The 22,707-nt window shown below is 36.7% G+C and overlaps 3 protein-coding genes across 11 annotated transcripts in view; 1 reads left to right on the top strand and 2 right to left on the bottom strand.

Annotated features, from left to right (window-relative positions):
• Positions 1 to 2,625: 2,625 nt before the first annotated feature.
• Positions 2,626 to 16,635, bottom strand: LOC123976387 (T-cell differentiation antigen CD6-like). Of its 7 annotated transcripts, none has more exons than XM_046058512.1 (16): positions 16,585 to 16,635; positions 16,153 to 16,315; positions 13,703 to 13,780; positions 11,584 to 11,697; positions 10,937 to 11,227; positions 10,417 to 10,731; positions 9,364 to 9,678; positions 8,387 to 8,455; positions 8,058 to 8,198; positions 7,283 to 7,399; positions 6,872 to 6,994; positions 6,605 to 6,652; positions 5,522 to 5,692; positions 4,314 to 4,421; positions 4,118 to 4,221; positions 2,626 to 3,771 (listed from the first exon to the last, which is right to left on the bottom strand). In XM_046058512.1, the coding sequence occupies exons 5-15, from the start codon at positions 11,175 to 11,177 to the stop codon at positions 4,133 to 4,135; spliced, it is 1,737 nt and encodes a 578-aa protein (XP_045914468.1). In that variant the 5' UTR covers positions 11,178 to 11,227; positions 11,584 to 11,697; positions 13,703 to 13,780; positions 16,153 to 16,315; positions 16,585 to 16,635; the 3' UTR covers positions 2,626 to 3,771; positions 4,118 to 4,132. The 7 variants fall into 7 exon arrangements, with proteins under 7 accessions (XP_045914468.1, XP_045914465.1, XP_045914464.1 ...); XM_046058509.1 differs by having other exon boundaries at positions 10,937 to 11,177; XM_046058508.1 differs by having other exon boundaries at positions 10,937 to 11,177; positions 11,584 to 11,675.
• LOC123976388 (G1/S-specific cyclin-E2-like) lies at positions 16,337 to 22,452 on the top strand. Its single transcript, XM_046058515.1, has 12 exons — positions 16,337 to 16,355; positions 17,609 to 17,640; positions 17,756 to 17,813; positions 17,929 to 17,979; positions 18,286 to 18,434; positions 18,847 to 18,982; positions 19,364 to 19,510; positions 19,746 to 19,841; positions 19,937 to 20,071; positions 20,480 to 20,591; positions 20,819 to 20,976; positions 21,730 to 22,452. The coding sequence occupies exons 2-12, from the start codon at positions 17,627 to 17,629 to the stop codon at positions 21,802 to 21,804; spliced, it is 1,131 nt and encodes a 376-aa protein (XP_045914471.1). The 5' UTR covers positions 16,337 to 16,355; positions 17,609 to 17,626; the 3' UTR covers positions 21,805 to 22,452.
• ints8 (integrator complex subunit 8) overlaps positions 22,381 to 22,707 on the bottom strand; it is a 12,332-nt gene continuing 12,005 nt past the window's right edge. For all 3 annotated transcript variants that reach the window (XM_046058504.1, XM_046058505.1, XM_046058506.1), the window contains exon 28: positions 22,381 to 22,596. In XM_046058504.1, coding sequence (XP_045914460.1) covers positions 22,480 to 22,596 — 117 coding nt within the window. In that variant the 3' untranslated portion in view covers positions 22,381 to 22,479. The remainder of the gene's footprint in view (positions 22,597 to 22,707) is intronic.

Genomic DNA, 22,707 nt, shown 5'->3' with positions numbered 1-22,707 from the left:
TCTGGGGCTCTACCTAAACTGATGACCTCACTGCATTTCACTGGCTGCAGTCCATCCTGCAACATGTCCCTGGCAATCAAAGAGCAGTGCCAATACAAAGGCCAAGTCAAGAGCAAAACCAACAAAGTCACAGTGAAGTAAGAAACAACTATATACTAATTATAGTTCTTATTGTTGTAATAGTACATAAAACCTGGTTTGACATATTTGTAATGATCCAGAGAGCTAATGGTTGTGAGACTGAAAACAGCACTTCAGTAAAAGTCAATAATGTGATGCTTGTTTGTTTCGAGCTGTACACAAATGGGACATAGATACAAAATAAAGTTTATTAACAGAATCACAGTTGCTTTATGTAGGTGAAAGCACATTCTTATTCTTAAAAGAAAACTCATAATAAGAAGATTAGATATGTGGGCTTCGCCTCAAATCACAATAAAGCCAGAAAGTGCCACTAACAACTCAGCACAAGGTGAAAGACCCACAACCTATACAGTCTATGCCCACATCACAATATTATCACCTTATTCCAGATGTAAAATCCCACTGACATTTGCAATGACACTAAAAATCCAGCCTTGGAACAGAGTCTTTCTCAACAGTATGTCATGTGAATCTGACCTGTGGTCAGTAAACTTAAGGAGATCTTATTGAGTTAGTAAGATAATGGAACAGAAGCTAGCGCTGACTTCAGCTTCTATAAAGATGCTATTGCAAATTTGCTAGGATAAAATACTTAAGTACACATCCAGCAGCTACGTAGCAACACTATCATAAATTTGGAGTTGTGTTTCTTGCAACCTGATGAATGTAAGTCTGATATTCACTTTCCTTTTTTGCTCTTTTTGCTCTCTCCACCAAATCCTCAGGGAAATATCTAGCATTAGCTCTTTAGTTGCTAAAATGCTCCACTATGTTCACCAGCTTTCATTGGCTGTTTGGAACAGGACAGATAGTGTACAGTGGGTTTATGAGAGGTTGTTTGGAGAAACAGCTGCATGCTAAAGTTTTAAATGGGTTTGATGAGACTGAACCAAACAGTAAATGTGTCATGAAACCAAAACAATGAGCTAAAAAGCTGAGCAGCAGAGTTCCCTGTAAGTTCATCACTGCAAGCCACACTTTTTATCTCATAGATAAACAATGTATATATTAATATTTGGTCATGGAGGTTCATTGTTTATCCTGGGAATGCATATTGGAATATAATATTCCTGACTTACTTGCTATTTCTGGAGCTTTCAGCCATGTATAATTGCCCATATTAAACCACCTGTTATCACATGACCAAAAGTCTGTAATAAGGTAATGAAATGACAACTAAACAAGATGCATTCAGGGCATGGGACTTAACCATATTTTATCACAGACAAAAATTAGTGTAAGGCATATAGTCAACACATTTTCATGCTAAATGGGCAAAAAACTAGTTGGCCAAACTCTTTTTGTTGTAATATTCTTTACATTACATTTCATGGGAGGATGAGAAACCTCAAACTGCAGCAGCTGTAATGTCAGGTTCTAGTATGTGCTTACATATTGTTTAAAGGCAGGTACGGTCATCTCCAGTCCTCCTGCAAAAAACAGAGTTCAAAAGTTTAAACTCTGGCAAGATCAGCTGTTGGGACACTTTTAGGAACTTACGGACTTAAGGAGCTGTAATCCTTTGTGTGCAAGTGATTTAATGAACAAAGTAAAAACAGAGGGTTGATCTTCTAATCCCTCAAATACTACAAGCTACTTGAAATACTAGTGTAGGTCTACTACATTTCTTTCCCTTGATGTTAATCAGAGCTGTAAATCTACAGATTTTAAGATTCTGACTTATCAATCTTTCAGAGCAGAATAAAACAAAAGCAAACTATTCAAGGAGGACCTGTAATATATCAAACTGCATACTTTTAGATGGAATCTCTGTTAAGTGGTGTGTGGGTTGGCGTGTGTGTGAGGGTGCTGGATTCTCTGGCATGTGAAAGAGATTGAGTTTCATAAGGAGATCTGGTCGTTAATTCACCGGTTTATCTCGATGCAGAGCTCTGGACTAAATTTGAGTGGAATATATGATTCTCTCAGACACGTTTTATCTTTCCCCGACTTCTGCGTCTACCTCCTCCTCCTTTTTTCCTCATCTTCACCCCAACATCCTCCCCCCTCCTCTCGCCTCCGCACACCCCAACACACACTCACCCTCCTCCTCTTCCTTGGCAAATACCTTCCAGTCAAAAAACACCCAATTCTGCTGGTTATCAGTCTAATGCATCATCACTCCCATTTCTCACGTTAGCTGAGGTGAAGCTAATCCATGTTTATCCGTGCATTCACCACTGCTACACCCTATTAAATGTCTGACAGGTGCTTTGAGGCAGTTTGTCACATTTACCTCTACATAACAAGACATCGCTTTGGATTTGAGGCATCACTTTGGATCAGGAGGAAGCGTTGATGCTCTGCAGCTGCTGCAGATGTAATGGACCAAGAAAAGCCGTGCCAGGTCTGGTTTCAGACTGAACTGATGGTTTATGTTGGCTCCCGATCAGGATCTAGAGTTCCCCTCTCAAACTGTTTCACAGTGCATTATTTTGACTTCTCCTTCGCTCGGCATGAATGGGTATTTGTCTCAAAGTGTTACAGCCTGATAAGCGTTTTATTTGGCAAATATTTTATGGTATTACAAGTTTTATTTTCTGTAGTTTACATTTAAGGGCTTCACCCCAGTCAGTCACTTAAACATTTAGTTACATACAAGCTTGTAGTGCCACCTTGTGGTAGAACTAGTTTGATTACACTTTTACAAATACCCACCAGAGACTGTGTTGCAAACATTAGCACATTAGTTGAATACACTATATGGCCAGAAGTATAAGGAGGTGTACCTTTGGTCTGGTGTTGTTAATATGATTAGGCCTGAGCACCCATTGATACGAGTGTGCTTCCAACTTCGTGGCAGTTTGAAGAAGGCTTTCTCCTGTTTCAACAATGGCCCTGTGCACACTGTGAGGTTTTCCCAGCAGATTTCCGCACCCAGGTTGCAAAATCCTGTGTAAAGTTTTCCTACAAGATTGGAAGCTGTTAAAGTAATTAATTACTGCCCACAGTTTTAGATTGACATGTTCAACAATCACAAATGGGTGTAATGTTTGTGTGTCCATATACTTTTGGCCATGTAGTTCACATCACAATTATAGAGATTATGTTGAAACTCAATAGTTTGATCGTACTTACATTCACAGGAAAATACTAGCAAATATTAGCACACTATTTGACTACATACTCGTTAATACAGAAAACTGCTATGAAAAGACAGTTAAATATTAAAAATCTAAAACATACTGTACATATGATACAGGTGCATCTACTACATTCACATATAACCTAAACATACCTTTATGTCAAAGTTTGTTTTCCTACCTTACAGGTAGTCATTAGTTTTAATTCATTTGAATTAACTTATTTTAAATAGCTAATCCATCACAGTGAATATTTCATCATACCTTTTGCTTAATTAAAATTACATTTTCATGCAGCTGAAAGCAGGGACTGTTTAGAAAAGTCCAGTTCTAAGATGCTTGGACATGAAAAACTTCAGAGTGAGCTGTAACTTTTCAATGCTAAACAAGAGGAAAATCACACATTGTCCTTTTCATAACATCCAAATGTGCTTGTCATTTGTCCCCAGAGTGCGTCGCATAGTCGGCTGTCAATGCTCTCTGAATGTCAGATGCATCATTAAATGCACCATCACAGTGTTTTCAGAACAGTTTGTGCTCACAACTGGGAAAAAGAAAAACAATTTGTTCATTGTGATGCAATGGGTCAATCACATTCCAAGTCTCAACAACTGTACATTAAACTTATATTATTGGTTTTCCCAGGAAACTGTTTGAGTCTAGGTCAAAATTGGTCTAGAATTTCAATATTAAGGAGGTTCTAATACTGTACACAATGAAAATTAGACATTCAAATGCTGTTGAAACAATGGTTATATGCAACCAGCATTTTTAAACAATGCCTGCAAATCACCAAATTACTGCTTACTGGGTTTTCTCAGTCTAAACAGGTGTTTGTTCTTAAAGTACATAGTTCCTTTCAGCGCAGTTTTGCACAGTCTCGGAGTTACCTCCTTTGTTTACTATTAGGCGCCGATGTCATCGTAGTCATCCTCAAATGAAGAGTTTTGGTCAGGGCTCACAGGGGAGTAGATGGGGCCGTCATCTTCATCATCTAATGATCAGACAATAACAAAGATCAGGGAATGTTATGGATCAAAGTTTTTCTAAAGTGTAACATTTGTTGCTGAGTTTTGGGATATTTACTTGTACTGTGCAGGTCTACTGTTTTTCCCGGGTAAAGTTGATCACTGCTGTAGACTTTTGAAGGATCGAAAGTATAACTGACAACAGATGACTGGCCAGCTCCTGGCTCTGTAATTTGTGAGAACACAAGTCATGTGTTGAGTTTTCATATCTCTATTGAGAGCTTTTTGAGACTGGTTTTGTCTTTCACATTCTGCCTGAAGAAGTGAAACACAGCTTCCAGTCAGAAGTGTGTTTATCTTACTGCAAACACCCACAGATTATGATGATTAGGGTGAGGAGGCAGGATGAGTAATATATTCAAAAAGCTACACCCTCCCCAGCATTGTTATAATTTTCTCTGAAAAAAAAAAACAAAACTGCAACACCCTCAACCAAAATCTTACAATGATACAGTATTGGTACAACTTATTAATATTACTGAAATAATATATAAAACCAATACAATATTACTGCTTTTAACTAAAAGTGAAAGGAATTTATGATGGTGGAATATAATTCAAATCTAAATAGTTTAGCATATTGGGAACATACACTTATACACTTTCTTGCAGAGAGTTACATGAGAAGACCACTCTCATGTCTCTGTACAGCAAATATGAAGCTACAGGTAGCAGGTAGTTTGCTTATTTAGCTTATACTCCGAGAGTGTCATCTTCAGGTAAATGGCCATCATGGAAAAGCAAATTATTGTGTGCTGTTGGGTTGTTTGTTTGCTTTTGGGTGTGCGGGCTATATAAATAATGACGTATATATGTCTTTATTACTTTGATCAATGTCCCTGTCCAATGACTAAACAAAAATACATAACAATACAAAAATAGATTTATATAGTAAACAGCTGTCTACAGTTAACAAACACGTCCGCTGGCTGTGGCTTCATAGATACCGTACAGTAATAGTTGTGTTGACTAACTCATCATCACAAGAAAGCAAATAAGCGTATTTCCAAATATGTTGACCTTTTCCTTTAAAATTATAACAGAAAAATACTGTTTAAAACAACCAACAATACACACATTAGAAGTGGAATAAAACTGATAAACATATTAAAGATGTTTCAGCCACTGTATAAATGTAATTAAAGAGCTGCAAATTATTCTCTTGGTTCTGATGATTAATTAACCATTTTTGTACAGTCCCATTTTTACGGTAACTTAACAACATGGTACTGGCTGAAAGGAAGCAGGTGAATGAATTTGACTGACCGGGAGTGACCCTGACATAGCCGTTTGTGTTTTCGTAGCATTCCCCAGAGGAAGTACTGGAGGTATCAAATGAGTCCACTGAGATCTTTGACACTCTGGCATATTGAGGATCTGTGGGTCCACCATTATAGCTTGAAAAGGCTCCCGTCACTTCATCTTTGGGTTGAGGGCCTGAAAAATCAGAATATAATATTAAACAAATATTTTGTTGTTTTTTTAATGTTGGTTACAAGAAAATGTTATGTATTGTTATAATACAGTCAAAACTTCACTGTGCAGGTCATTCTAAAAAGGTATTTCTAAAACAAAATAAGGCATTTTATTACATTATATTAAAAGAACCCATTTAATTATAGGAAATTTTAAATCATTAAAATACAAGGTTCAGTATCTAGCAGCAGGACATGTTTATAAAAACCTAAATAGCCAACTATCAAAATATTTACAGGTGTTTGAGCAAACTAGAGACCATAAGTAACAGGTACAGTATATTATTAGGCATAGTCTAAACTCAGTCAGATGTAATCCTTTCAATATGTGGGGGACAGAATTAGGAACAGCTCACAAGGTAATGTGAGAATCTATTACTACTACCACTACTACTACTACCACTACTACAATACTACTGTTACTACTACTGTTGTCTCTTGGGTATTATTGTCTTTACACTTGTTAAAGCACTTTGTAACTTGCTTTTGAAAAGTGCTCTACAAATAAAGATTATTATTATTATATTATTATTATTTTTGTTTTTGTGTGTGTAAATATTAGGACAAGTAACAAAACAAATCAATGTCACACAAAATATTTCATTGTTAAATAAAGGTTAAATGTAACTAAAAAAATCAATGATATTTGGTTAAAACATTTATGTATCCATACAATCCTACTACACAGTGATGAATGCGTTCAAAGGGTTACAGCAGTGATTGAAACTCATCAATGTTTGTGCCATCCTCTACCCTCTGATAATTACTAGGAAGAGCAATACTGTACAGAAGAAATATTATTGTGTGTTTTTCAGATCTACAAAGTGTAACATCTTTGTCTTTGTGACATCTTTGCAAACGAACGGTGACTCACCTTCCTCAAAGAGGCTTTCAAGTCTGTCTGTTTTGTAACGGTGAGAATCTGGATACAAAATGATGCACATGAAGCAAAGTTTTAATCATAAACCATCCTGCAAACATTCAGTGCAAACAGCATTGATCTGCACAGACTACACACACACACACACAGGCTTCGACCGCAAACTGCAGCAATGCAGAGAGAGAACATCATAAGAAGCAAAATTTGAGAAACACACATGAACAAATACAAATGGAAAGGAAATAAAAGAACGTAGCTCACTCCGAAAGGTTGACAAAGGGACAGACGGATCATTGCTTGGCTCATACTGCTCATAGTCTGTATCTACTGATGTGCTGTCAACACTACTAAGCTGGGTCCAAAGAAACCTGGGATTGGAGGGGACTTTTTGAGACAAACACAAAACAATGTAAGGAATTGGTGATTAGGTGATAGATTAGTTATTTATATCATATATATATATATATATATATATATATATATATATATATATGTGTATACACACACACACACACACACACACACACACACACACATACGTACATACAAATTATATATATAGAAAGAAGGGTATAAATAAAAAATTTTAACTTTTTGGAAGATTGGAAGGTATTAAATTCAGCTCACACATTCAGTTTTTTTATTTATCATATGAAATGTTAAGCTACTGACCATCTGCCTGTGGTGGGTTGGGGGTGATCTTGATGAGGTTGACAGCCTCTTGGCAGCTGTTGTGTTGATTTTCAGAGGGAGGTCGTGTGCTGCTGCGCGTCTGCTGGAGCAAGAGTGCTGTGGACATAAGAAATGTCTAAGCAACTTGCAATGTTTCTAATAGAAAGATGTGTTAAAGGATTGTTTTTTATTAATTATAAATTAGGATTAAAAACTGGAATACAGTTAAAATATTTTCAGGGGATGGAGACGTTGTTGATATGTAGTTTGTTTTTGAGATTAAATATCCTCTCAAACAACATTTAAGACATAAAAATACTCTGCTTTGAATAATAATTTGTGTCTGATATGTTTGGTTTTTTGACAAAAAAGTTAAACTACATCTACAAGTCTTCTCCCTCATTGGAAAATCCAGAATTCAGGAATATATGTATATTTCTTTTTTTTAATTTAGGTTTAACTACTAAGGAGAGGCTGATAAAGTTAAATATCCTCTACCACCCCGATGAAGGAAATGAAGGCAATTTTTTTTTGCTAAAATAACATCAAAAGTATACTGAAGAAAAGTTGCATGACCTATTTTTCATTTTCTTTAATCTCATGCCTATTGTGAAGAGCACGAGTGTCACAAGTGAAGGAATCTTGAACTGAAGCCACATAAAATCAGAAGGTAAGATTTTCCTGATTAGGTTCACAGCTCTTAACGACCCCTTATTCTTGAGATTAAAGTAAGTGTAGCGCTACACCTTAACAGACTGAAGTGAGGAGAACCAACCGTGTCTTCTTCTGTAGTGGAAGCAGAGCACCGTGTTTGTGATCAGAAGAACGAGGAGCAGAAGACACAGAGCCATGGTTATGAGAAGCTCTGCAGACGGTAAGGAGAAGCCTTCAGCGGGAATGACTGCAGCTGTACCTTCTGGGATGGACAGAGAGAAAAGCTACACATCATCTTCATCTTTTCTGGTTGTTTTTTCAAGACTCACATGTTTCTAATTCTTCCTGTAACTTTTAAAACATAGTGAAACATCTTCTGTTATAAATAACTAAAGTAACATTAATAAACATAATGTGATATATGTTTTTATAAACAAATTAAATATTTACCAGTCCAACTGGTTATTACAGTTGCATTAGCTGGGGTGGCTGTGGTGGGTATAGGAAACCCAAGGGAACCTGCAAGACAAAAATACAATCTTTTTAAGTTCAACACAGTCTGGATGTAAGCTGAAGAATGAAGAGAAAGAAATTAAAGAATCACATTTTCACTTGGTTTATCTAAAAGCAGAATGAACTAAACCTTCATTTTATTTTTCTACTATAATTATATGATTCTTTAAATACATTTTTAAAAAAGCAAGCCAGCTAATACAGTAAGAATGAGGTTGGGAATAAAATGTTGAAATTTAAAGCTTCATTTTTTTTTTAAGAAAGCTGCTTAAACATGAAGAAAACTTTTCTCTGACAACTATCCAATCATGACTTAAATCTATATAACTTTAAAGGGAATTACAGCATGTGAGTGTGCGTTTTAAAAAAAGCAATTTCATCCAATCAAAAGGAAATCATTATTTAGGACACAACTACAATGACTTTATATATTAGCTGGGGCCTTGGTTATTACTTAATGGAAAGTGAACACTATCACCTGAAAGTGCAAACATTTGTATGTTAGTTTAAGTTTTCAGCAGATTAAAACTGAGCACCTAATGCTGGTCCAGTACTAAACTACAACAGAGTTTTTCCCTTTTTTAAAGCAGTTAACTATCTCATACACAGTAGCTACAGTATGATAAAAAAAATAAACAAAGCATAATTTAAAGGGCTCCTGTAAATTACTGGCTATTTGTGTTAAGAAACACTATGAAAAATGTGTCACCTGTATTGACAAATAAAGATAAAAAATAAAAAATATAGCTACAAAAAAAACAACAAAAATTATCAGTATTAGATGAGCAGAATACCAAGTATAAAAGTAAAATATGATGTTCTTAATATTTCACCGAAACCTGATGTTGTTTCTCTTGTTTTACTGTGTCAAGTCACCAGGATTTATTACCTTATACAAAGCCAATTCAACCCACCATTACAGATGACACCAGATGCTTTTGAAGAAATACACAGGTGTATTTTGTTGATGATCTCCCTGCACTCCCACAGATTCTGCTCGTTTCCCATGCATTTATAGTACCACAGTGTCCCGTTGTTGTGGGTGAGAGGGGGAACAAACTGGGTGTATTTCTCTGCTTTGGCACCACACTGCAGCATGGAGCACACCATGGAGGCCATCTGTTGATTCCAGCAGTTATCACACACCGTGCCCCAGCTGCCATTACGGTGGATTTCGACTTTACCAGAGCAGCGGTCCAGACCTCCAGTCAGTCTGACTGCTTTCATTTCTATCACACATAAAATACACACTATGAAACTACTATAGGAAAAATAAATATTACATTATTTGCAGTAGATTAATGTTAAGTAAAGTATTCCATAATTGAAAAATGAGGACAGGGGGGCAGTTAGTAAGTTGGACTACATTTTAGCGAACTTAAATAAATAAATATTGTGTTTAGTATTTTTCCTCCACATTGTGTTGTGCATTGGTGGGCACAACTTTGTTCCAGATGGAAATATCTTCACAACTATTGGATGGAAGGCCTTAAAACATCCTAACAATGATGATCCCCAGAGGATGAATGATTTTATGACCAAATAGCTGCAAAACTATAGACATCAGGCTGTATTGTATTGTGTTAAGTGCTAATTGCCTATTCTTAGCAAGCTAACCATAAACTAAGATGGTTTACTTGGCAAGCATTACACCTGCTAAACATCAGCATGCTAACATTGTCAATCTAAGCTTGTTAGCATTTAGTTCAAAGCACCACTCTGCCTAAGTAAGTACAGTAGTAGTAGTAGTGTTACTTTAAACAAAATAATATGCCATATATATATATATATATATATATATATGGCATATATATTTATTATATATATATCCCACTGTGGGCTGTCAACCACTCTGAGCTAATTAAAGCTAATTAATTTTAAGCCTTACCTTTCTCATTTTTTTTTTTGCATTTATATTTCAAATTTGTTATTTTCTGTATGTTTGAGCATGTTTTTTGGACTCCGACCTGAGCACACGACACCAGCATCTTCTTTGTGTCCACAGTCTGGCTCATCCTCCGCAGCAGGACAGGCCCACAGGTTATCCTCTTTGCCCGTACAGTTCAGCTCATCCAGGTAGACAGGTCCTCTGCCGGGGGGGAAGAAGCCTCCCTGTCCTGTCACACTGATGGCATAACCACAGCCGAGCTGGGCGCAAACCACGTCAGCATCCCGCACGTCCCACTGGTCGTCACACACTGTTCCCCATCTCCCATTTCTCCACACCTCCACCCGTCCATCACAGCGGCCAGTTCCTCCTGCCAGCTGCACAGCCTGGTTTCCTAAGGATGACATTATAATGCTGTCAACTTATAACATTGCTTATGATGAAGGGCAGGGATAGCCTGGAAAATAGTTCATTGGTTCAATATTATGTACAGTAATTTGACAATAAAGGAAAAACATCATTTAAAATCTTCAAATCAGTAATTTTGTCAGAGAAAAACAAACTGCTTTTTGTGTAGCTATAAAAGAGAAAGCACTTACCACAAACAACTTTCTCAATCACAGTGCAGTTCCCACCCACACTCTCTGAACAGTTCTGCAAACGACCATCGTGGTACGAACAGTCGTGAAAGCAGCTGGTATTGGGAAGTGAGCTGGTTGTATAGTTGATATAGACATGATAGGTGCTACCACAGCCAAGTCCGTGACAGATCTGCTCAACCAACGTATCTGCAGAGTTTGCTGTTAATGGCACCTTATTACTGCTCCTGTTTCCAGGCATCTTGAGCGTGAAGTTGAATTCACAAGAGAGTTTGTTAATGTAAGGTTCATCTGAGGACACACAGAGATGGAAACACAAAATGATTTATGTGATGATTTTTCTGGTAAAACCCAAACGCAGGTATCAATTCTGGTTCATAAATGAATGTTATCACTGTTTATTGCTAATGCACAATGCATATATAGCATGTTTTAAATTAGCTGATGATGAAGACACTGTATATTGTGATGAATTATCTAGTGCTTTCAGTAGGTCTCATTTTTCAAAGAAAATGTCTTACATGTAGCTGGCAATTAAAGTTACAAATGTGCGTGCTAGAAATGTTCAGTTGGTACTCTAAGCTATATGACAAAACATTAAAGGATAAGGGTGGTGATTTCTAGTTTCTCAGTACTTTCTGATTTACCTCCCCTGTCTGTGGCACTCCAACCAAGATGTACCGGTTAATCGGGCCAATATCTGGCATTTTAAGATAATTGGCATCGGCCAATACCTGCACTGACGATGCAGATATATCATCCTAAATGACAGCAAATCTAACGTAAAACCATTACTGCTGAGTGTAAAATATATTATATTATACAGTAGAGAACAGTGCAGTTGAATGACGTCACTTCTGACAAACTGTACCCCAGTCAACCTTAAACTCTAGTCATGTTCTGAAATCCACATCATTACCCAATGCATTTTTCTATTTCATTAATTAATAAAAATAATCCTAAAACAACATGCTACTGGCTAAGATAACATGTAATTATATATAGCTTTTCTTTGTTTTGATATTGGCATTATAAATCGCCTATCAGTCGCCCTGCTCTCTACATATAGGCATCGGCCATTGAAAAGGAGGAAAAGGAGGAAAAATAGGAAACGTTACTCAAACAGGAGGAAACAGCAATTACTGGGGATTATTTTCAACTGTGGATTACAGGTGGAAGAAGCGATAAATGCCATGATAGAGTGACAAGGCCAAGTACTGAAACTAAAGTTGCTAGGTTGTGGGGTTGTGGGACAGCAAACTTTAGCACTATTGCTGCTGCAAAGCTAGCATGCAGAAATGACGAGATGGTTTCCCGGAGCCGGCACACCAGAGATACACTCAACTCTCCTGCTACTATAGCTAACATCAAAACAGCATGTCTTGGTGAACTAGCAAGTAGGCTGAACGTCTGTGGGCAAGAAATTTAATGTTACCTCACACATTACATATACAACTTTGTATATTGAGCAGGTATTGTGATAATATAAACTAGTGATGATCACTGATAATGACAGTGTCAGCATCAAGTCTGCATCAAACCACATAAAGGCTACTGATCAAGTTGATCAAGCATCAGACTTTTGTGTTTAAGCGAGTGTATCAGAGCAGCGTGGTTGACATGTGAAAGTAGAACACACCATCAATTAATTATCTTCCACATGTAACACTTACTTTTATCTTCTTTCAGAATATATAACATTTTCCTCTGACTACCTTTAGAACCAATTTTTTCCATGGCTTCAACTGAATCTTAAGCACCACTGGCTGTGTTTTTATCTTTTAAATTTTTTTTACCTCCCCAACATGTGTTAAACTTGAAGTTATCCAAGGAAAAAAGTAGGTTTTCTAAATGAGAATGATGCATGTAAACTTCAAAGCAAAAAAGATACCTAAAGAAGTATTCCTTTGAAATACACTGTCAACTTTACTATACGTTTGGTTTAATTTTGAATACAAGATAATCTGGTAGCAGTGTGTCTCTTTAGTGATGTAAAATGTATTATGTAAATTACTTACTTAACTAAACAGCGGCATTAAATATTAAAATGTCAGACTAGAAACTACAAGGAGTATACAAACTTCCACCATTTCCTTTTACTGACAACAATAATTTATGATATATATTTACAAGTAGACATAAGTATTTGGGTTGCAATGAGTAACTGAACCCAGCTATTTCAAACACAATATTACATTTCTCAGCTCTGTTTTACTGTGTAGATTCCAGTAGAAATAATTGTATTTGCCCTTATTAATTTGGTAAATACGATTACAATGATTCTGAATGTAAATTTATTGTACTGAGACTGAGAGTTTCTGGGACAACATTGTGCTACCAAGTATACTGTTTAGCACAAAGCCACACAGAAACACCGCTTGCAGAGCAAACCCGAGTCTGTGTGGGAGAATGCTTTGCTATCTCAGTTTGATTTGCACCTGCAAAATTCATCAAGACGTGTTTCATAAGCAGGTCGACCCACATCCTGTGAGAATAAGAGCAAAAATATTCATACTTTCTCTGCATAAGAGTGTTTATCCTGTTTCTGGACAAAAAGAAGGGTACAGAATGCTGGTATAACTGTGTGTTTGTGTATGTTTGCATGAGAGCGAGAGAAACAGAAATAGCTCTACTCCCAAGTAGTTTTTACACATACAAGGAAGTTGCCTTAGTGACTATAGGTGTCTAACTAAAGACATTAAAGAGAGAGAGAGAGATTATCTTCCCCAATAAAACATTTGCACGAAATAAAAATATTTAACTTACTGTTGAATTCCTCTTCTTCTGCTCTCAACGGGACATCAGTTGGGTCTGTTAAGGTGGATTGAGAGGAGTTTTGCAAAGCTGAAATGAAGATTGGAAAAGAAAGAAGTCAGTAACAGAATGAGCATCAAGCTAGGCTACTTACCAATTCACCACATCAAAGATCTACCACACGATTTGAAGAGTAACCGCTTGACCAAGTGTCTTATATCCATGTATTAGCATGTGAATTGAGGGTAGTGTGGGTGAAACATGGTGAGTCACACCACCAATACGTTTTTCTCTAACTTTATGAATACATGCATACAAATGTGTATTTTCCACTTTTAATCCAGAACTGTCTCCTATGTTTTCATCTTTTTAATTACTTGTCAGCTCCTCAGCATCTGTGTAAATGACATTTGAATTTTCTTCAAGGCATTTTCTATAAAGAAAATTGTTTACCCAATGAATAGTTTCCGCTTGTAAAAACTTCTAGATGTACATATACAAGCTACTGTATTTCTTCTGAAATACACTGAATAAGATATAGCAAACTTCACAATGCTTTGCCAGTAGTTTGCCAAAAAATACTCTATCCCTCTGACAGCAGTGTGTATCTTTATCCATGTAAAGTGTATAGCGTTATTTACTTTTCTTCAGATAAATTATGGCAAGGAAATTGTAAAATACAAAACAATAACCAGCTTCTACCATTTCCCTTCACTGACAACAATAATTTAACATGTTTCAGTCATTTATAATTTCAATTTAAAATTTAATTTAATTTAAACATAAGCTTAACCACAATTTAGGCTAAACTATCCGATTTAAGAGAGAACTCCTTGAGAAGTAAACAAATCTCAAAAAATAGCTTTCCTTTTCAATAAAGTGAAAGTGCATAACTCTCAACGGTTTCTAAATAACTTTTAAATATCAAGTTTATAAATGTATTAAACTGTATACATTACCTTGACAAAGACAAGTCAATTGGACAATTAAAATGCATTTCATCAGCTTCATGTTGTAGACAGAAGGTGAGAAACAGCTTCTATTGTCTCTGTTCGAAGTTGAAACTCAAACTGTGCACTGGAGAACAAAATCTACTGAGCCTGTGTGCTGAATGTGTGGCTTCCTGTCTTGTTCCCTTGATATTCAATCAGCAGAACTTCCCATTTACAATCAGTTACATTAATAGAGGAAGTGAAGTCCATGACTAAGTCACTGGCACACAAGGACAAAAAACACATTCATGATGCTGAAGCTTGCGCCTGACATGTTCTTAACTCAGTCTATTAATTATTTTATTAGATCTAAAGCATATAGTGCTAATAATTCACCTCGTTCTGTCTTTGATATGAACATTACAGTTAAACTGCTGTCATGGACACTTTAGCAGTGTATTGAAGTAACAATATGTAGTAACTAAACGTCTAAAAAAATAATGTTTAATTCAAGTCATATCATAATGTACACAGCACAGCACTACACAAACCTCAAATTGAGATCAGAGTGCAACATTTATAGTTTTAATTATATAGAAATGACCAAATTACTTAAACTGCACTTACACACATGTTTGTAATTGTATGGTAGGTATGAATCTTATTACATAAAATAAATTTAATCTTATGATGCTTAATGGTTTAAAGTATGTTTCTGTTGTTGTTTTTTCATGCAAAGAAATGTTATTATTAAAATAAAACGTGATGTCAAGTCAACAGCCATGTAATCATATTCACAGGATGTAAGGGAAATAAATAGTTTGACTGAGCTACACTGAGCCTGCTGAAATAAAACTACATTTACCCAGAGGGCGGCGACATTACTTCAAGCTAGTTGTGGTGCAAGTTTCAGCCGAAATGTTCAATATTGTCTTTGAAACTGATTAGGCTGAATTTAAAAGACAAACACAACACACTATAAATACTCTAGGATATTCTACAATTAGGCAAAGCTATAAGATAGAACATTTGATGTTTGCTTTAAAATTAAAACATGTTAACCATTAGGGAAATTTAAACACAAATTATACTGAGATCATGCATGTCCACAGTATTTTTTATTTCTTTTTTCTGAAAATGTTGGGGGACCCTTCAGTGGGTATTTGGTGGATATTTTAAAGGCTAATTCCACAATTGTATTTTAACTGGACTACCTTTACGCCAGAAAAGAAAGAAAGAACTATAATTATTATATTTAATAATAGCAGTATATTATTATTATTATTATTATTATTATTATTATTATTAGTAGTAGTAATAAAAATAACTGTATAAAGCTTTTGAAGCTTGTTTTATTTTGAGATTTTTTGCAAAAATTATTTGCGATCAGTGATAATGAAACAATAAATGCTGTCCATCTAACAAACTGTGCACTTCACGGACAGTTTACCATTAATACGATGTTTCACATGAACATGTATTTATGTAGAGGAGATGTAAGACATTTATCATGACTTGTGACATGATTACATTTTAAAAGCGGTGTGACTGCTGCTCTGGTCCGACCTCCCCTCTGACAGCTGCCTGCTTTGTTTACATCCTGGACAAGGAACACGTGCTCTACTCAACTCTCTCTCCTATTGGCTCTCATGTTATGTAGCCCCGCCCACTACTGGCAGGCTGGAAAATTCAACTGACAGGAAGAAAAAATAAAAGGACAAGTCGACGTTAATGTAAGATTCATGTTAGTTACATACCTTTCCTATTGCTATAAAGCTTTATAAACACTTAAAGCAAACATGTGATTTAATTAAACTGCGTCCGCACCTTAGAAACGAGAGTTTATCTTTTAAATTGCTGGTTCAGTTAACTTAGTGTTACAGTTAAAAGCTACACCAGCAGCGTTAAGGCAGTTACAACTAAAGCAAAGGGAATAAATACAAAACAATTTTAGCGACTCACCTGTAAATTAAATATGTTTTAGGTCTTAACCTCGGCTTAAATGGATTAGGGTTGGGAGTATTTATACACATGCGCAATGTGCAGCTAACGCACATTTGTTGGCGCCAGCGCCAATTGGAAACCAGTTTGATTTGGGGTCGGAACCGAGGAAGGTAAGCTGCAGACTTTAGTGTTTCTGTAGAGTTAGCACGTCTTTGTAGCCCAGTATTTTTACCTTTTACAGTTCTGGATCCTTTCTGAGCAATATCTGTGCAGGTGCGATGTCTTGTGCTTCAATTAAAGCAGCAGTTTGTTTGTTATTTTTCTGGTAAAGTCGGTCGGTTTAGAGCTCTTAGTCCGAGTGGCTGTGTTTAGCAAGCTAGCATCAAAGTTAGCTATCAGTAGTAAGCAAGTATATGTTGGCTGGTTGACAGTGAAGAATAGTGAGGATGCAGAGTTTCTGAGCTAAATGAGTAAGTTAACGTTAAACTAAATCCCCTCTGTTTCTGTGTCGGGATGAATGATTATGCATCTGAATCATGACTGAACTAACTGCTACAACTGACGTTAGTACAACGGATTAAATGTTTAAGAACTAATAATCATGTTACTGTTGGTTAGTGTTGAGTTCAAAAATTGTTCAATCAGTGGTACTTGAGACAAAATGTCTTTCTTGGGCCTTTGTGGTGTTGTTGCTGCAGATCAGTAGCTTTTGGGAGGATTTCACTGCTCTCTATGCTGTTCATGGTCGTTTCGTCTCATGCAACTACAGGGTCTTAAGTCCAGAACTATTTGTAGAGGTGATACAAAGCGACACAGATCAGTAAGTTTTTAGCAGCAACGATTTGTTTCGCGGGTGATGGCTGCAGACTACTGCTAATTTACGCGCTCATTAATAATGTTGGCGCGTATGATAATAAATATTCCGGAAACTGTGTGTTGTTGTTGTTTCATCGGGCTTGGTTTTGCATGTTTTGTGCAAGTTGAGATGGCAGCTGGTTGTTGCTGCTGAACTTCCTTGTTTCCTTGTTCCTCCTTTTCACAGACCGAAGCAGCCACAGCCATGACTAGACGAAGGTAATGACCACTTTTGTTGCATTATGAATTGATATTATTGTTCTTATCTTGATTGGTTGTTGGGCTGTTGTCAAATCTCCTGCTCCATGTTGAGTTCAGTTTGATTTCTTTGCAGTGGTCGCCTGCAGAAAAGATCTGAAAATGCTCCAGGGCAGAAAGGCAACACAACAAAGGTAAGAGTCCTTTAATAGCAAACTATTAATTTAAGAAGATACTGTATAGCTTTTAATTCATGATTATAAAGACAAGTGTTGTCTAGATGGTCTGACATACAACTTATCTTTTCAGCGCAGCAACAGAAAAAAGGTTCAGCCCCTGTCAAAGCTGCAGTGTGAGAAGGTATGTCCCATGTCAATTTCTTTTATTGTAATTTTTGTTTTTTTCACAGGTGTATTACTATTTTACATACTATCTTAAGTAACTCTAGGAGCCAAGAGTAGTTTCAGAAATTCTAAGAACAAAAATCACTCATACAATAACGTTAAGATCCCCTTAATCACCCTTCACACTCTACTCCCCCAAAACCCCAACTCAGGTCATCGTATAACCTAGATTACCACCCATGAGGCAAAGGAGGTTTGTGCTCTTCATAGATTTTGTTTATAAAAACAGATGTTTTATTATATTTTCTCATTTCCATTTCAGAACCAGCTGGTACTTGAAGGTGTCGCCAAGCCTTGTAATCTCATAGAGACTCATGAGAAGGGAGTCACAGTCGACCATTATGAACCCAGCTATGAAGTTCCCACTGCAGGAGATTCCTTGGTTTGGCAGTCACCTCTGCCTCATCTTGGGTGATTATTATTTTTATTTTTTAATTTAGCCATGGTTTGTCTATCAATAATGTCCTGATGAAATCATCTGCCAGACAGTTTAACATAAATGTTTCTCTTTAAGGCTGCAACTAAAGGTTATTTTCATTATCAATTATTCTCCCAGTTTGTTTCTCAAGTATTTGTCTGGTCTAATCACAATATCCCTAGAGCACAAGTTGCCAAATGTCTTGTTGTGTGACCAACAACCCAAAACCCAAAGATATTCTATTTACTATAACGTAAGACCCAAATTCTCACATTTAAGAAACTGTAACAATCAGATGTTTGTAATTCTAAACTATTAATCATTTATCAATCCGGCTGCCAATTAATTTTCTTTCAGTTGATGAAGTGACTAATCGTTGCAGCTCTGTGTATCTGCATGTTACAGATGGGGATCTTCTGAAGATGTGTGGGTGAAGATGGTCGGCAGGGAGCAGAATTACACACACAGCAAGAGCTTTATGCAGAAGCATCCCACAATACAACCCAGAATGAGATCAATCCTCCTCGACTGGTTAATTGAGGTGCATCTTCAGCTGCCTCTCCAAATTTTTACCAAAGTTATTGTTTATATGCTTCAATGGGTTTCTTAAAAAACATATGCTCCCTAAAATATTTGTTACAGTTAAACATTCATCTGCTTTTAAATAGAACATTATCTTTCAGATTTCTGGGTATTGTTGATTATACAACCTTGTGTAAAATTCTTTTATGGTGGCAATGTTGTTAAACTGAGACTAAGACAACCAAATTAGTTATTTCATATTTGACCTCTTTACATCATCATTCTTGAGTTGTTTTGCACAAGCCTGGTTTATTATTAATTATAATTAATAATATTTGAAATGCATTTTTCACAAGTTCAATTACAAAATTCTTGTGTCTAATGTCAATTGTTTTACCAGGTGAGCGAGGCCTATACTCTTCACCGGCAGACGTTCTACCTGGCACAGGACTACTTTGACCGGTTCATGTTGACCCAGAACAACATTGAAAAGAATATGCTGCAGCTTATTGGAATAACCTGTCTTTTTATAGCATCAAAGATGGAGGTAAGCAGGGGTCAGGTCTAATTTTCCAAATCATTCTAAAGTAAAACGTGCAGCACTGCGACAAGTGACTCCTTCAACTACAGAACTCAAATTCAACTTGCACTTGACACATCTCAATACATTTTCAAGACTTTCCACATTTCCTCCACATCGTCTCTGTTTGGTGCAAAAAACCCAGCAGCCAGTTGAGAAACCTGGTGAAGTGTTAGAGAAGTTTACTTTTCTTTCCTTATAGGAAGCCTGTCCTCCAAAGCTCTCCCAGATGGCCTATGTGACTGCAGGGACCTACTATGAAGACGAGATTCTTCAAATGGAGTTAATTATTTTAAAGGTAATACTATCACAAGTATAGCCACATTTTTGATTATTTTTCATTAATAAACGATGAGACGTTTGGAGTTATTCTACTTTCCGCTTGTTCTACAGGCATTGAGTTGGAACCTTTCTCCTGAAACAGCCGTGTCTTGGCTGAAGCTTTACTTCCAGGTGGCATCGATGAACACCAACTCTGACCTGCTGGAGCCACAGTTTCCACAGGACACTTACATACAAATGACACGTGTAGGTTTTTTGATGAGATTTTTCTTTTAACATGCATACTGATACACATCTGATCTCAAAGCTGAGTTAAAACCCTTCTGACGCAGTCGACAACAAAAATCCAACATTAAACCAAGGGCTTAGTCTTTTAGACTGGCGACCTGTCCAGGGTGTACCCCGCCTTTCCCCCGATGTAAGCTGGGTTTGGCTCCAGCAACCCTTTTTATTGGATTTTCATTTTGTTTGAAGTCAGAGCTTTTCCTATATCCACTCTCATACTAAAGTAGACAAATTCCCTACAATCATCTGCTTATGTCTCCCAACCAGCAGCTAATGTAAAAAGGAACCAAAACTACATATTTATCTCTTCAGTTTAAGCCTGGCTCATGACTAATTCTGTTTTCTCTTCTGTCTTTTTGACTTCTCTAGCTTTTAGACCTGTGTATCCTCAACATAAACTCTCTGGACTTCCAGTATCGAGTGTTGGCTGCCTCTGTCCTGTGCCATTTCATTCATCAGGAAACAGTTGAAAAAGTTTCAGGTAGGATTTGGGATAATTGTGTTTTATATAAATCGAAGAAAAACATTTTTGTCTAAAAATGTGAGCCTAATAAGGACAAGAGAATGTGACCAGAATGAGCGTGTGTTTAAGTTGATCGAAAAATGCTCCGGTCACTATAACCTCATTGTGTATGTGACCTGAATGTCAGTGTGACCCACAGCGAGGTTGCTTGGTGCATGTAAACATGGTATTTCATCTGTGTTCAGGACTGTCGAAAGAAGCTACCCAGCTGTGTGTTAACTGGATGGCCCCCTTTGTGGAATCGCTGGGCCAGTTTGGGAGAGCGACCCTAAAGGATTTTACCACAATAAAGAAAGAAGACAGACACAACATCCAGACGCACACAGACTACATGACCATGCTGGTTGGTATTTTATTGTTGTAATTGTAAGGATGTTGCATCACATTAATTTGGCTGATGCTTTTATTTAAGCGACTTACACCAAATGCATTCAACCTCCTTAGGAACACAAGCTAAATATATCAAAACGTCCCTCCCAAACAAAACTAAAGAATGTGATTGAATTTTAAGGTAATGTGGAGGATTCTAAAGTGTATTTCATGATTCTTTTCCATTGGTATGCTGTCAAAGCATCATGGCAGCTGAAGTAGACATAATAGTTACAGCTGCTTTCAAACTCTGTCGCTGCCCAAACACTTGCCCATAAAGCCACTCATTAAATAATTCATATATAGTAGCTTAATAGGTTAACTGCTGTCTCAGCACACAGGACGTCTGAACAGCCTTTTTTGTATCTCAGTACGCACAAATTATTAAATCATGAGTACAAATGAGTCTTGACTCATTTGACTCCCGTGCTGAAACAAGTTATCGATAGTTTGTCTGTCAATCGACTAATCATTTAAACTCTATGGCAACTATTTTGATAAGCTTATGAATCATTCAGTAATTTTTCAAGCTATTTGAATACAATGTTCTGTTATTTAACTGTGAATTGAAATTTTTTTTGTTACTGTTGGTCAGACATTGGAAGATGTGACCTTGGACTCGTATTAAAATGGCTGAAAATCTGCTTTAGAGCTGTTGTTATTTAACATCAAAGCTACTTTTAACAAATACTTGAATATTCATTGACTTTCAACCTGTTCCTTTTAGGAGAATGCCAGTAAAAATGAGAACAGCCAGTTTCCCACTCCTCCCAACAGCACAGAGAAAACCTGCCAACACTGAACTGCAAGAGGAAGACTGAAGCGAGTGTGAACAAAGAGGACTCAGGGTTAAGGTCCCACACAGACTTGATTTGTTTAGTGGAGACGGCTCCTAGCCAGTGGGAAAAGGCTAACGAGGATACTGATTGCATTATCCAGGATATTTTAGGCTTTTAAATCTGCTAAAGCTTGCTTGTTTGTTTTTTGTTTTTTTTAAATAAGTGGGTGCTTTTGATTCAGAAAAATATTTTGCTGTAAAATATGAGTTTCATTTCTAGGAAATGCTGTTTTATTATTGAAAGTAACCTGCAGTTTACTTTTGTAGCATTAAATGCATACTGTCTGAAACACTGCTTCAGGGTTAAAATAGATGCAGATGAAAACAAGCTACTTCATCTGTCGGCCAATATCTAAACTAGGTGCGAAAGGTAACTTTAAAGCGCTGATGTATGATACACTGTTTCATGAACCCTGATGAAAGCCATGTGTAAGAAAGCATGGGCTGAATAAAGTGCATACAGTGTGGTTATCTTTACCATGCTGCTGTAACTTGACAGTGATGTAATTTTAAAAAAATCATTCCAAATGATTACAAGTGTACAGATGATCAACTGTATTTATTTAGTTTATTTTTTACCACAAAATAAAATATACATTTCCATCCCCCCCAGAAGTCTGACAGTGATTCACATGTCTCCTAGAAATACAGTTTGGCCATCGCCTGCAGGAATCTCTTCTTTCTCTTCTGTGCAGCAAGCTGCAGCACTTCCTCTGGGTTACTGGTGTTCAGCTCAGACTGCCCGATTGCTTTTATCTGAGAGAGAGCGAAGAGTTTGGAAACTGATGCAGCCTCATCAACTTGGAGATATGCAAGTTAAATTTGGTTGCAAAGTCGAGTTTTAGACATCCATGTAAGTTATGAGTG

The sequence above is a fragment of the Micropterus dolomieu genome, linkage group LG09, assembly GCF_021292245.1.
Source record: "Micropterus dolomieu isolate WLL.071019.BEF.003 ecotype Adirondacks linkage group LG09, ASM2129224v1, whole genome shotgun sequence".
Taxonomy (NCBI): Eukaryota; Metazoa; Chordata; class Actinopteri; order Centrarchiformes; family Centrarchidae; genus Micropterus; species Micropterus dolomieu.
Note: the sequence above shows the minus strand (reverse complement) of the source record. Positions and strands in the feature narration are given on the sequence as shown.

Coding starts and splice junctions, on each gene's coding strand:
- LOC123976387 (XM_046058507.1), bottom strand. CDS start 14,701: ATGAAGCTGATGAAATGCATTTTAATTGTCCAATTGACTTGTCTTTGT. Junction 8,456..9,363: donor ATCTGGTGTCATCTGTAATG/GTGGGTTGAATT, acceptor TTTGTCTTGCAG/GTTCCCTTGGGTTTCCTATA. Junction 6,995..7,282: donor CAACCCACCACAGGCAGATG/GTCAGTAGCTTA, acceptor TGTCTCAAAAAG/TCCCCTCCAATCCCAGGTTT.
- LOC123976388 (XM_046058515.1), top strand. Junction 17,814..17,928: donor AGAAAGGCAACACAACAAAG/GTAAGAGTCCTT, acceptor TTATCTTTTCAG/CGCAGCAACAGAAAAAAGGT. Junction 18,983..19,363: donor TCCTCGACTGGTTAATTGAG/GTGCATCTTCAG, acceptor TTGTTTTACCAG/GTGAGCGAGGCCTATACTCT.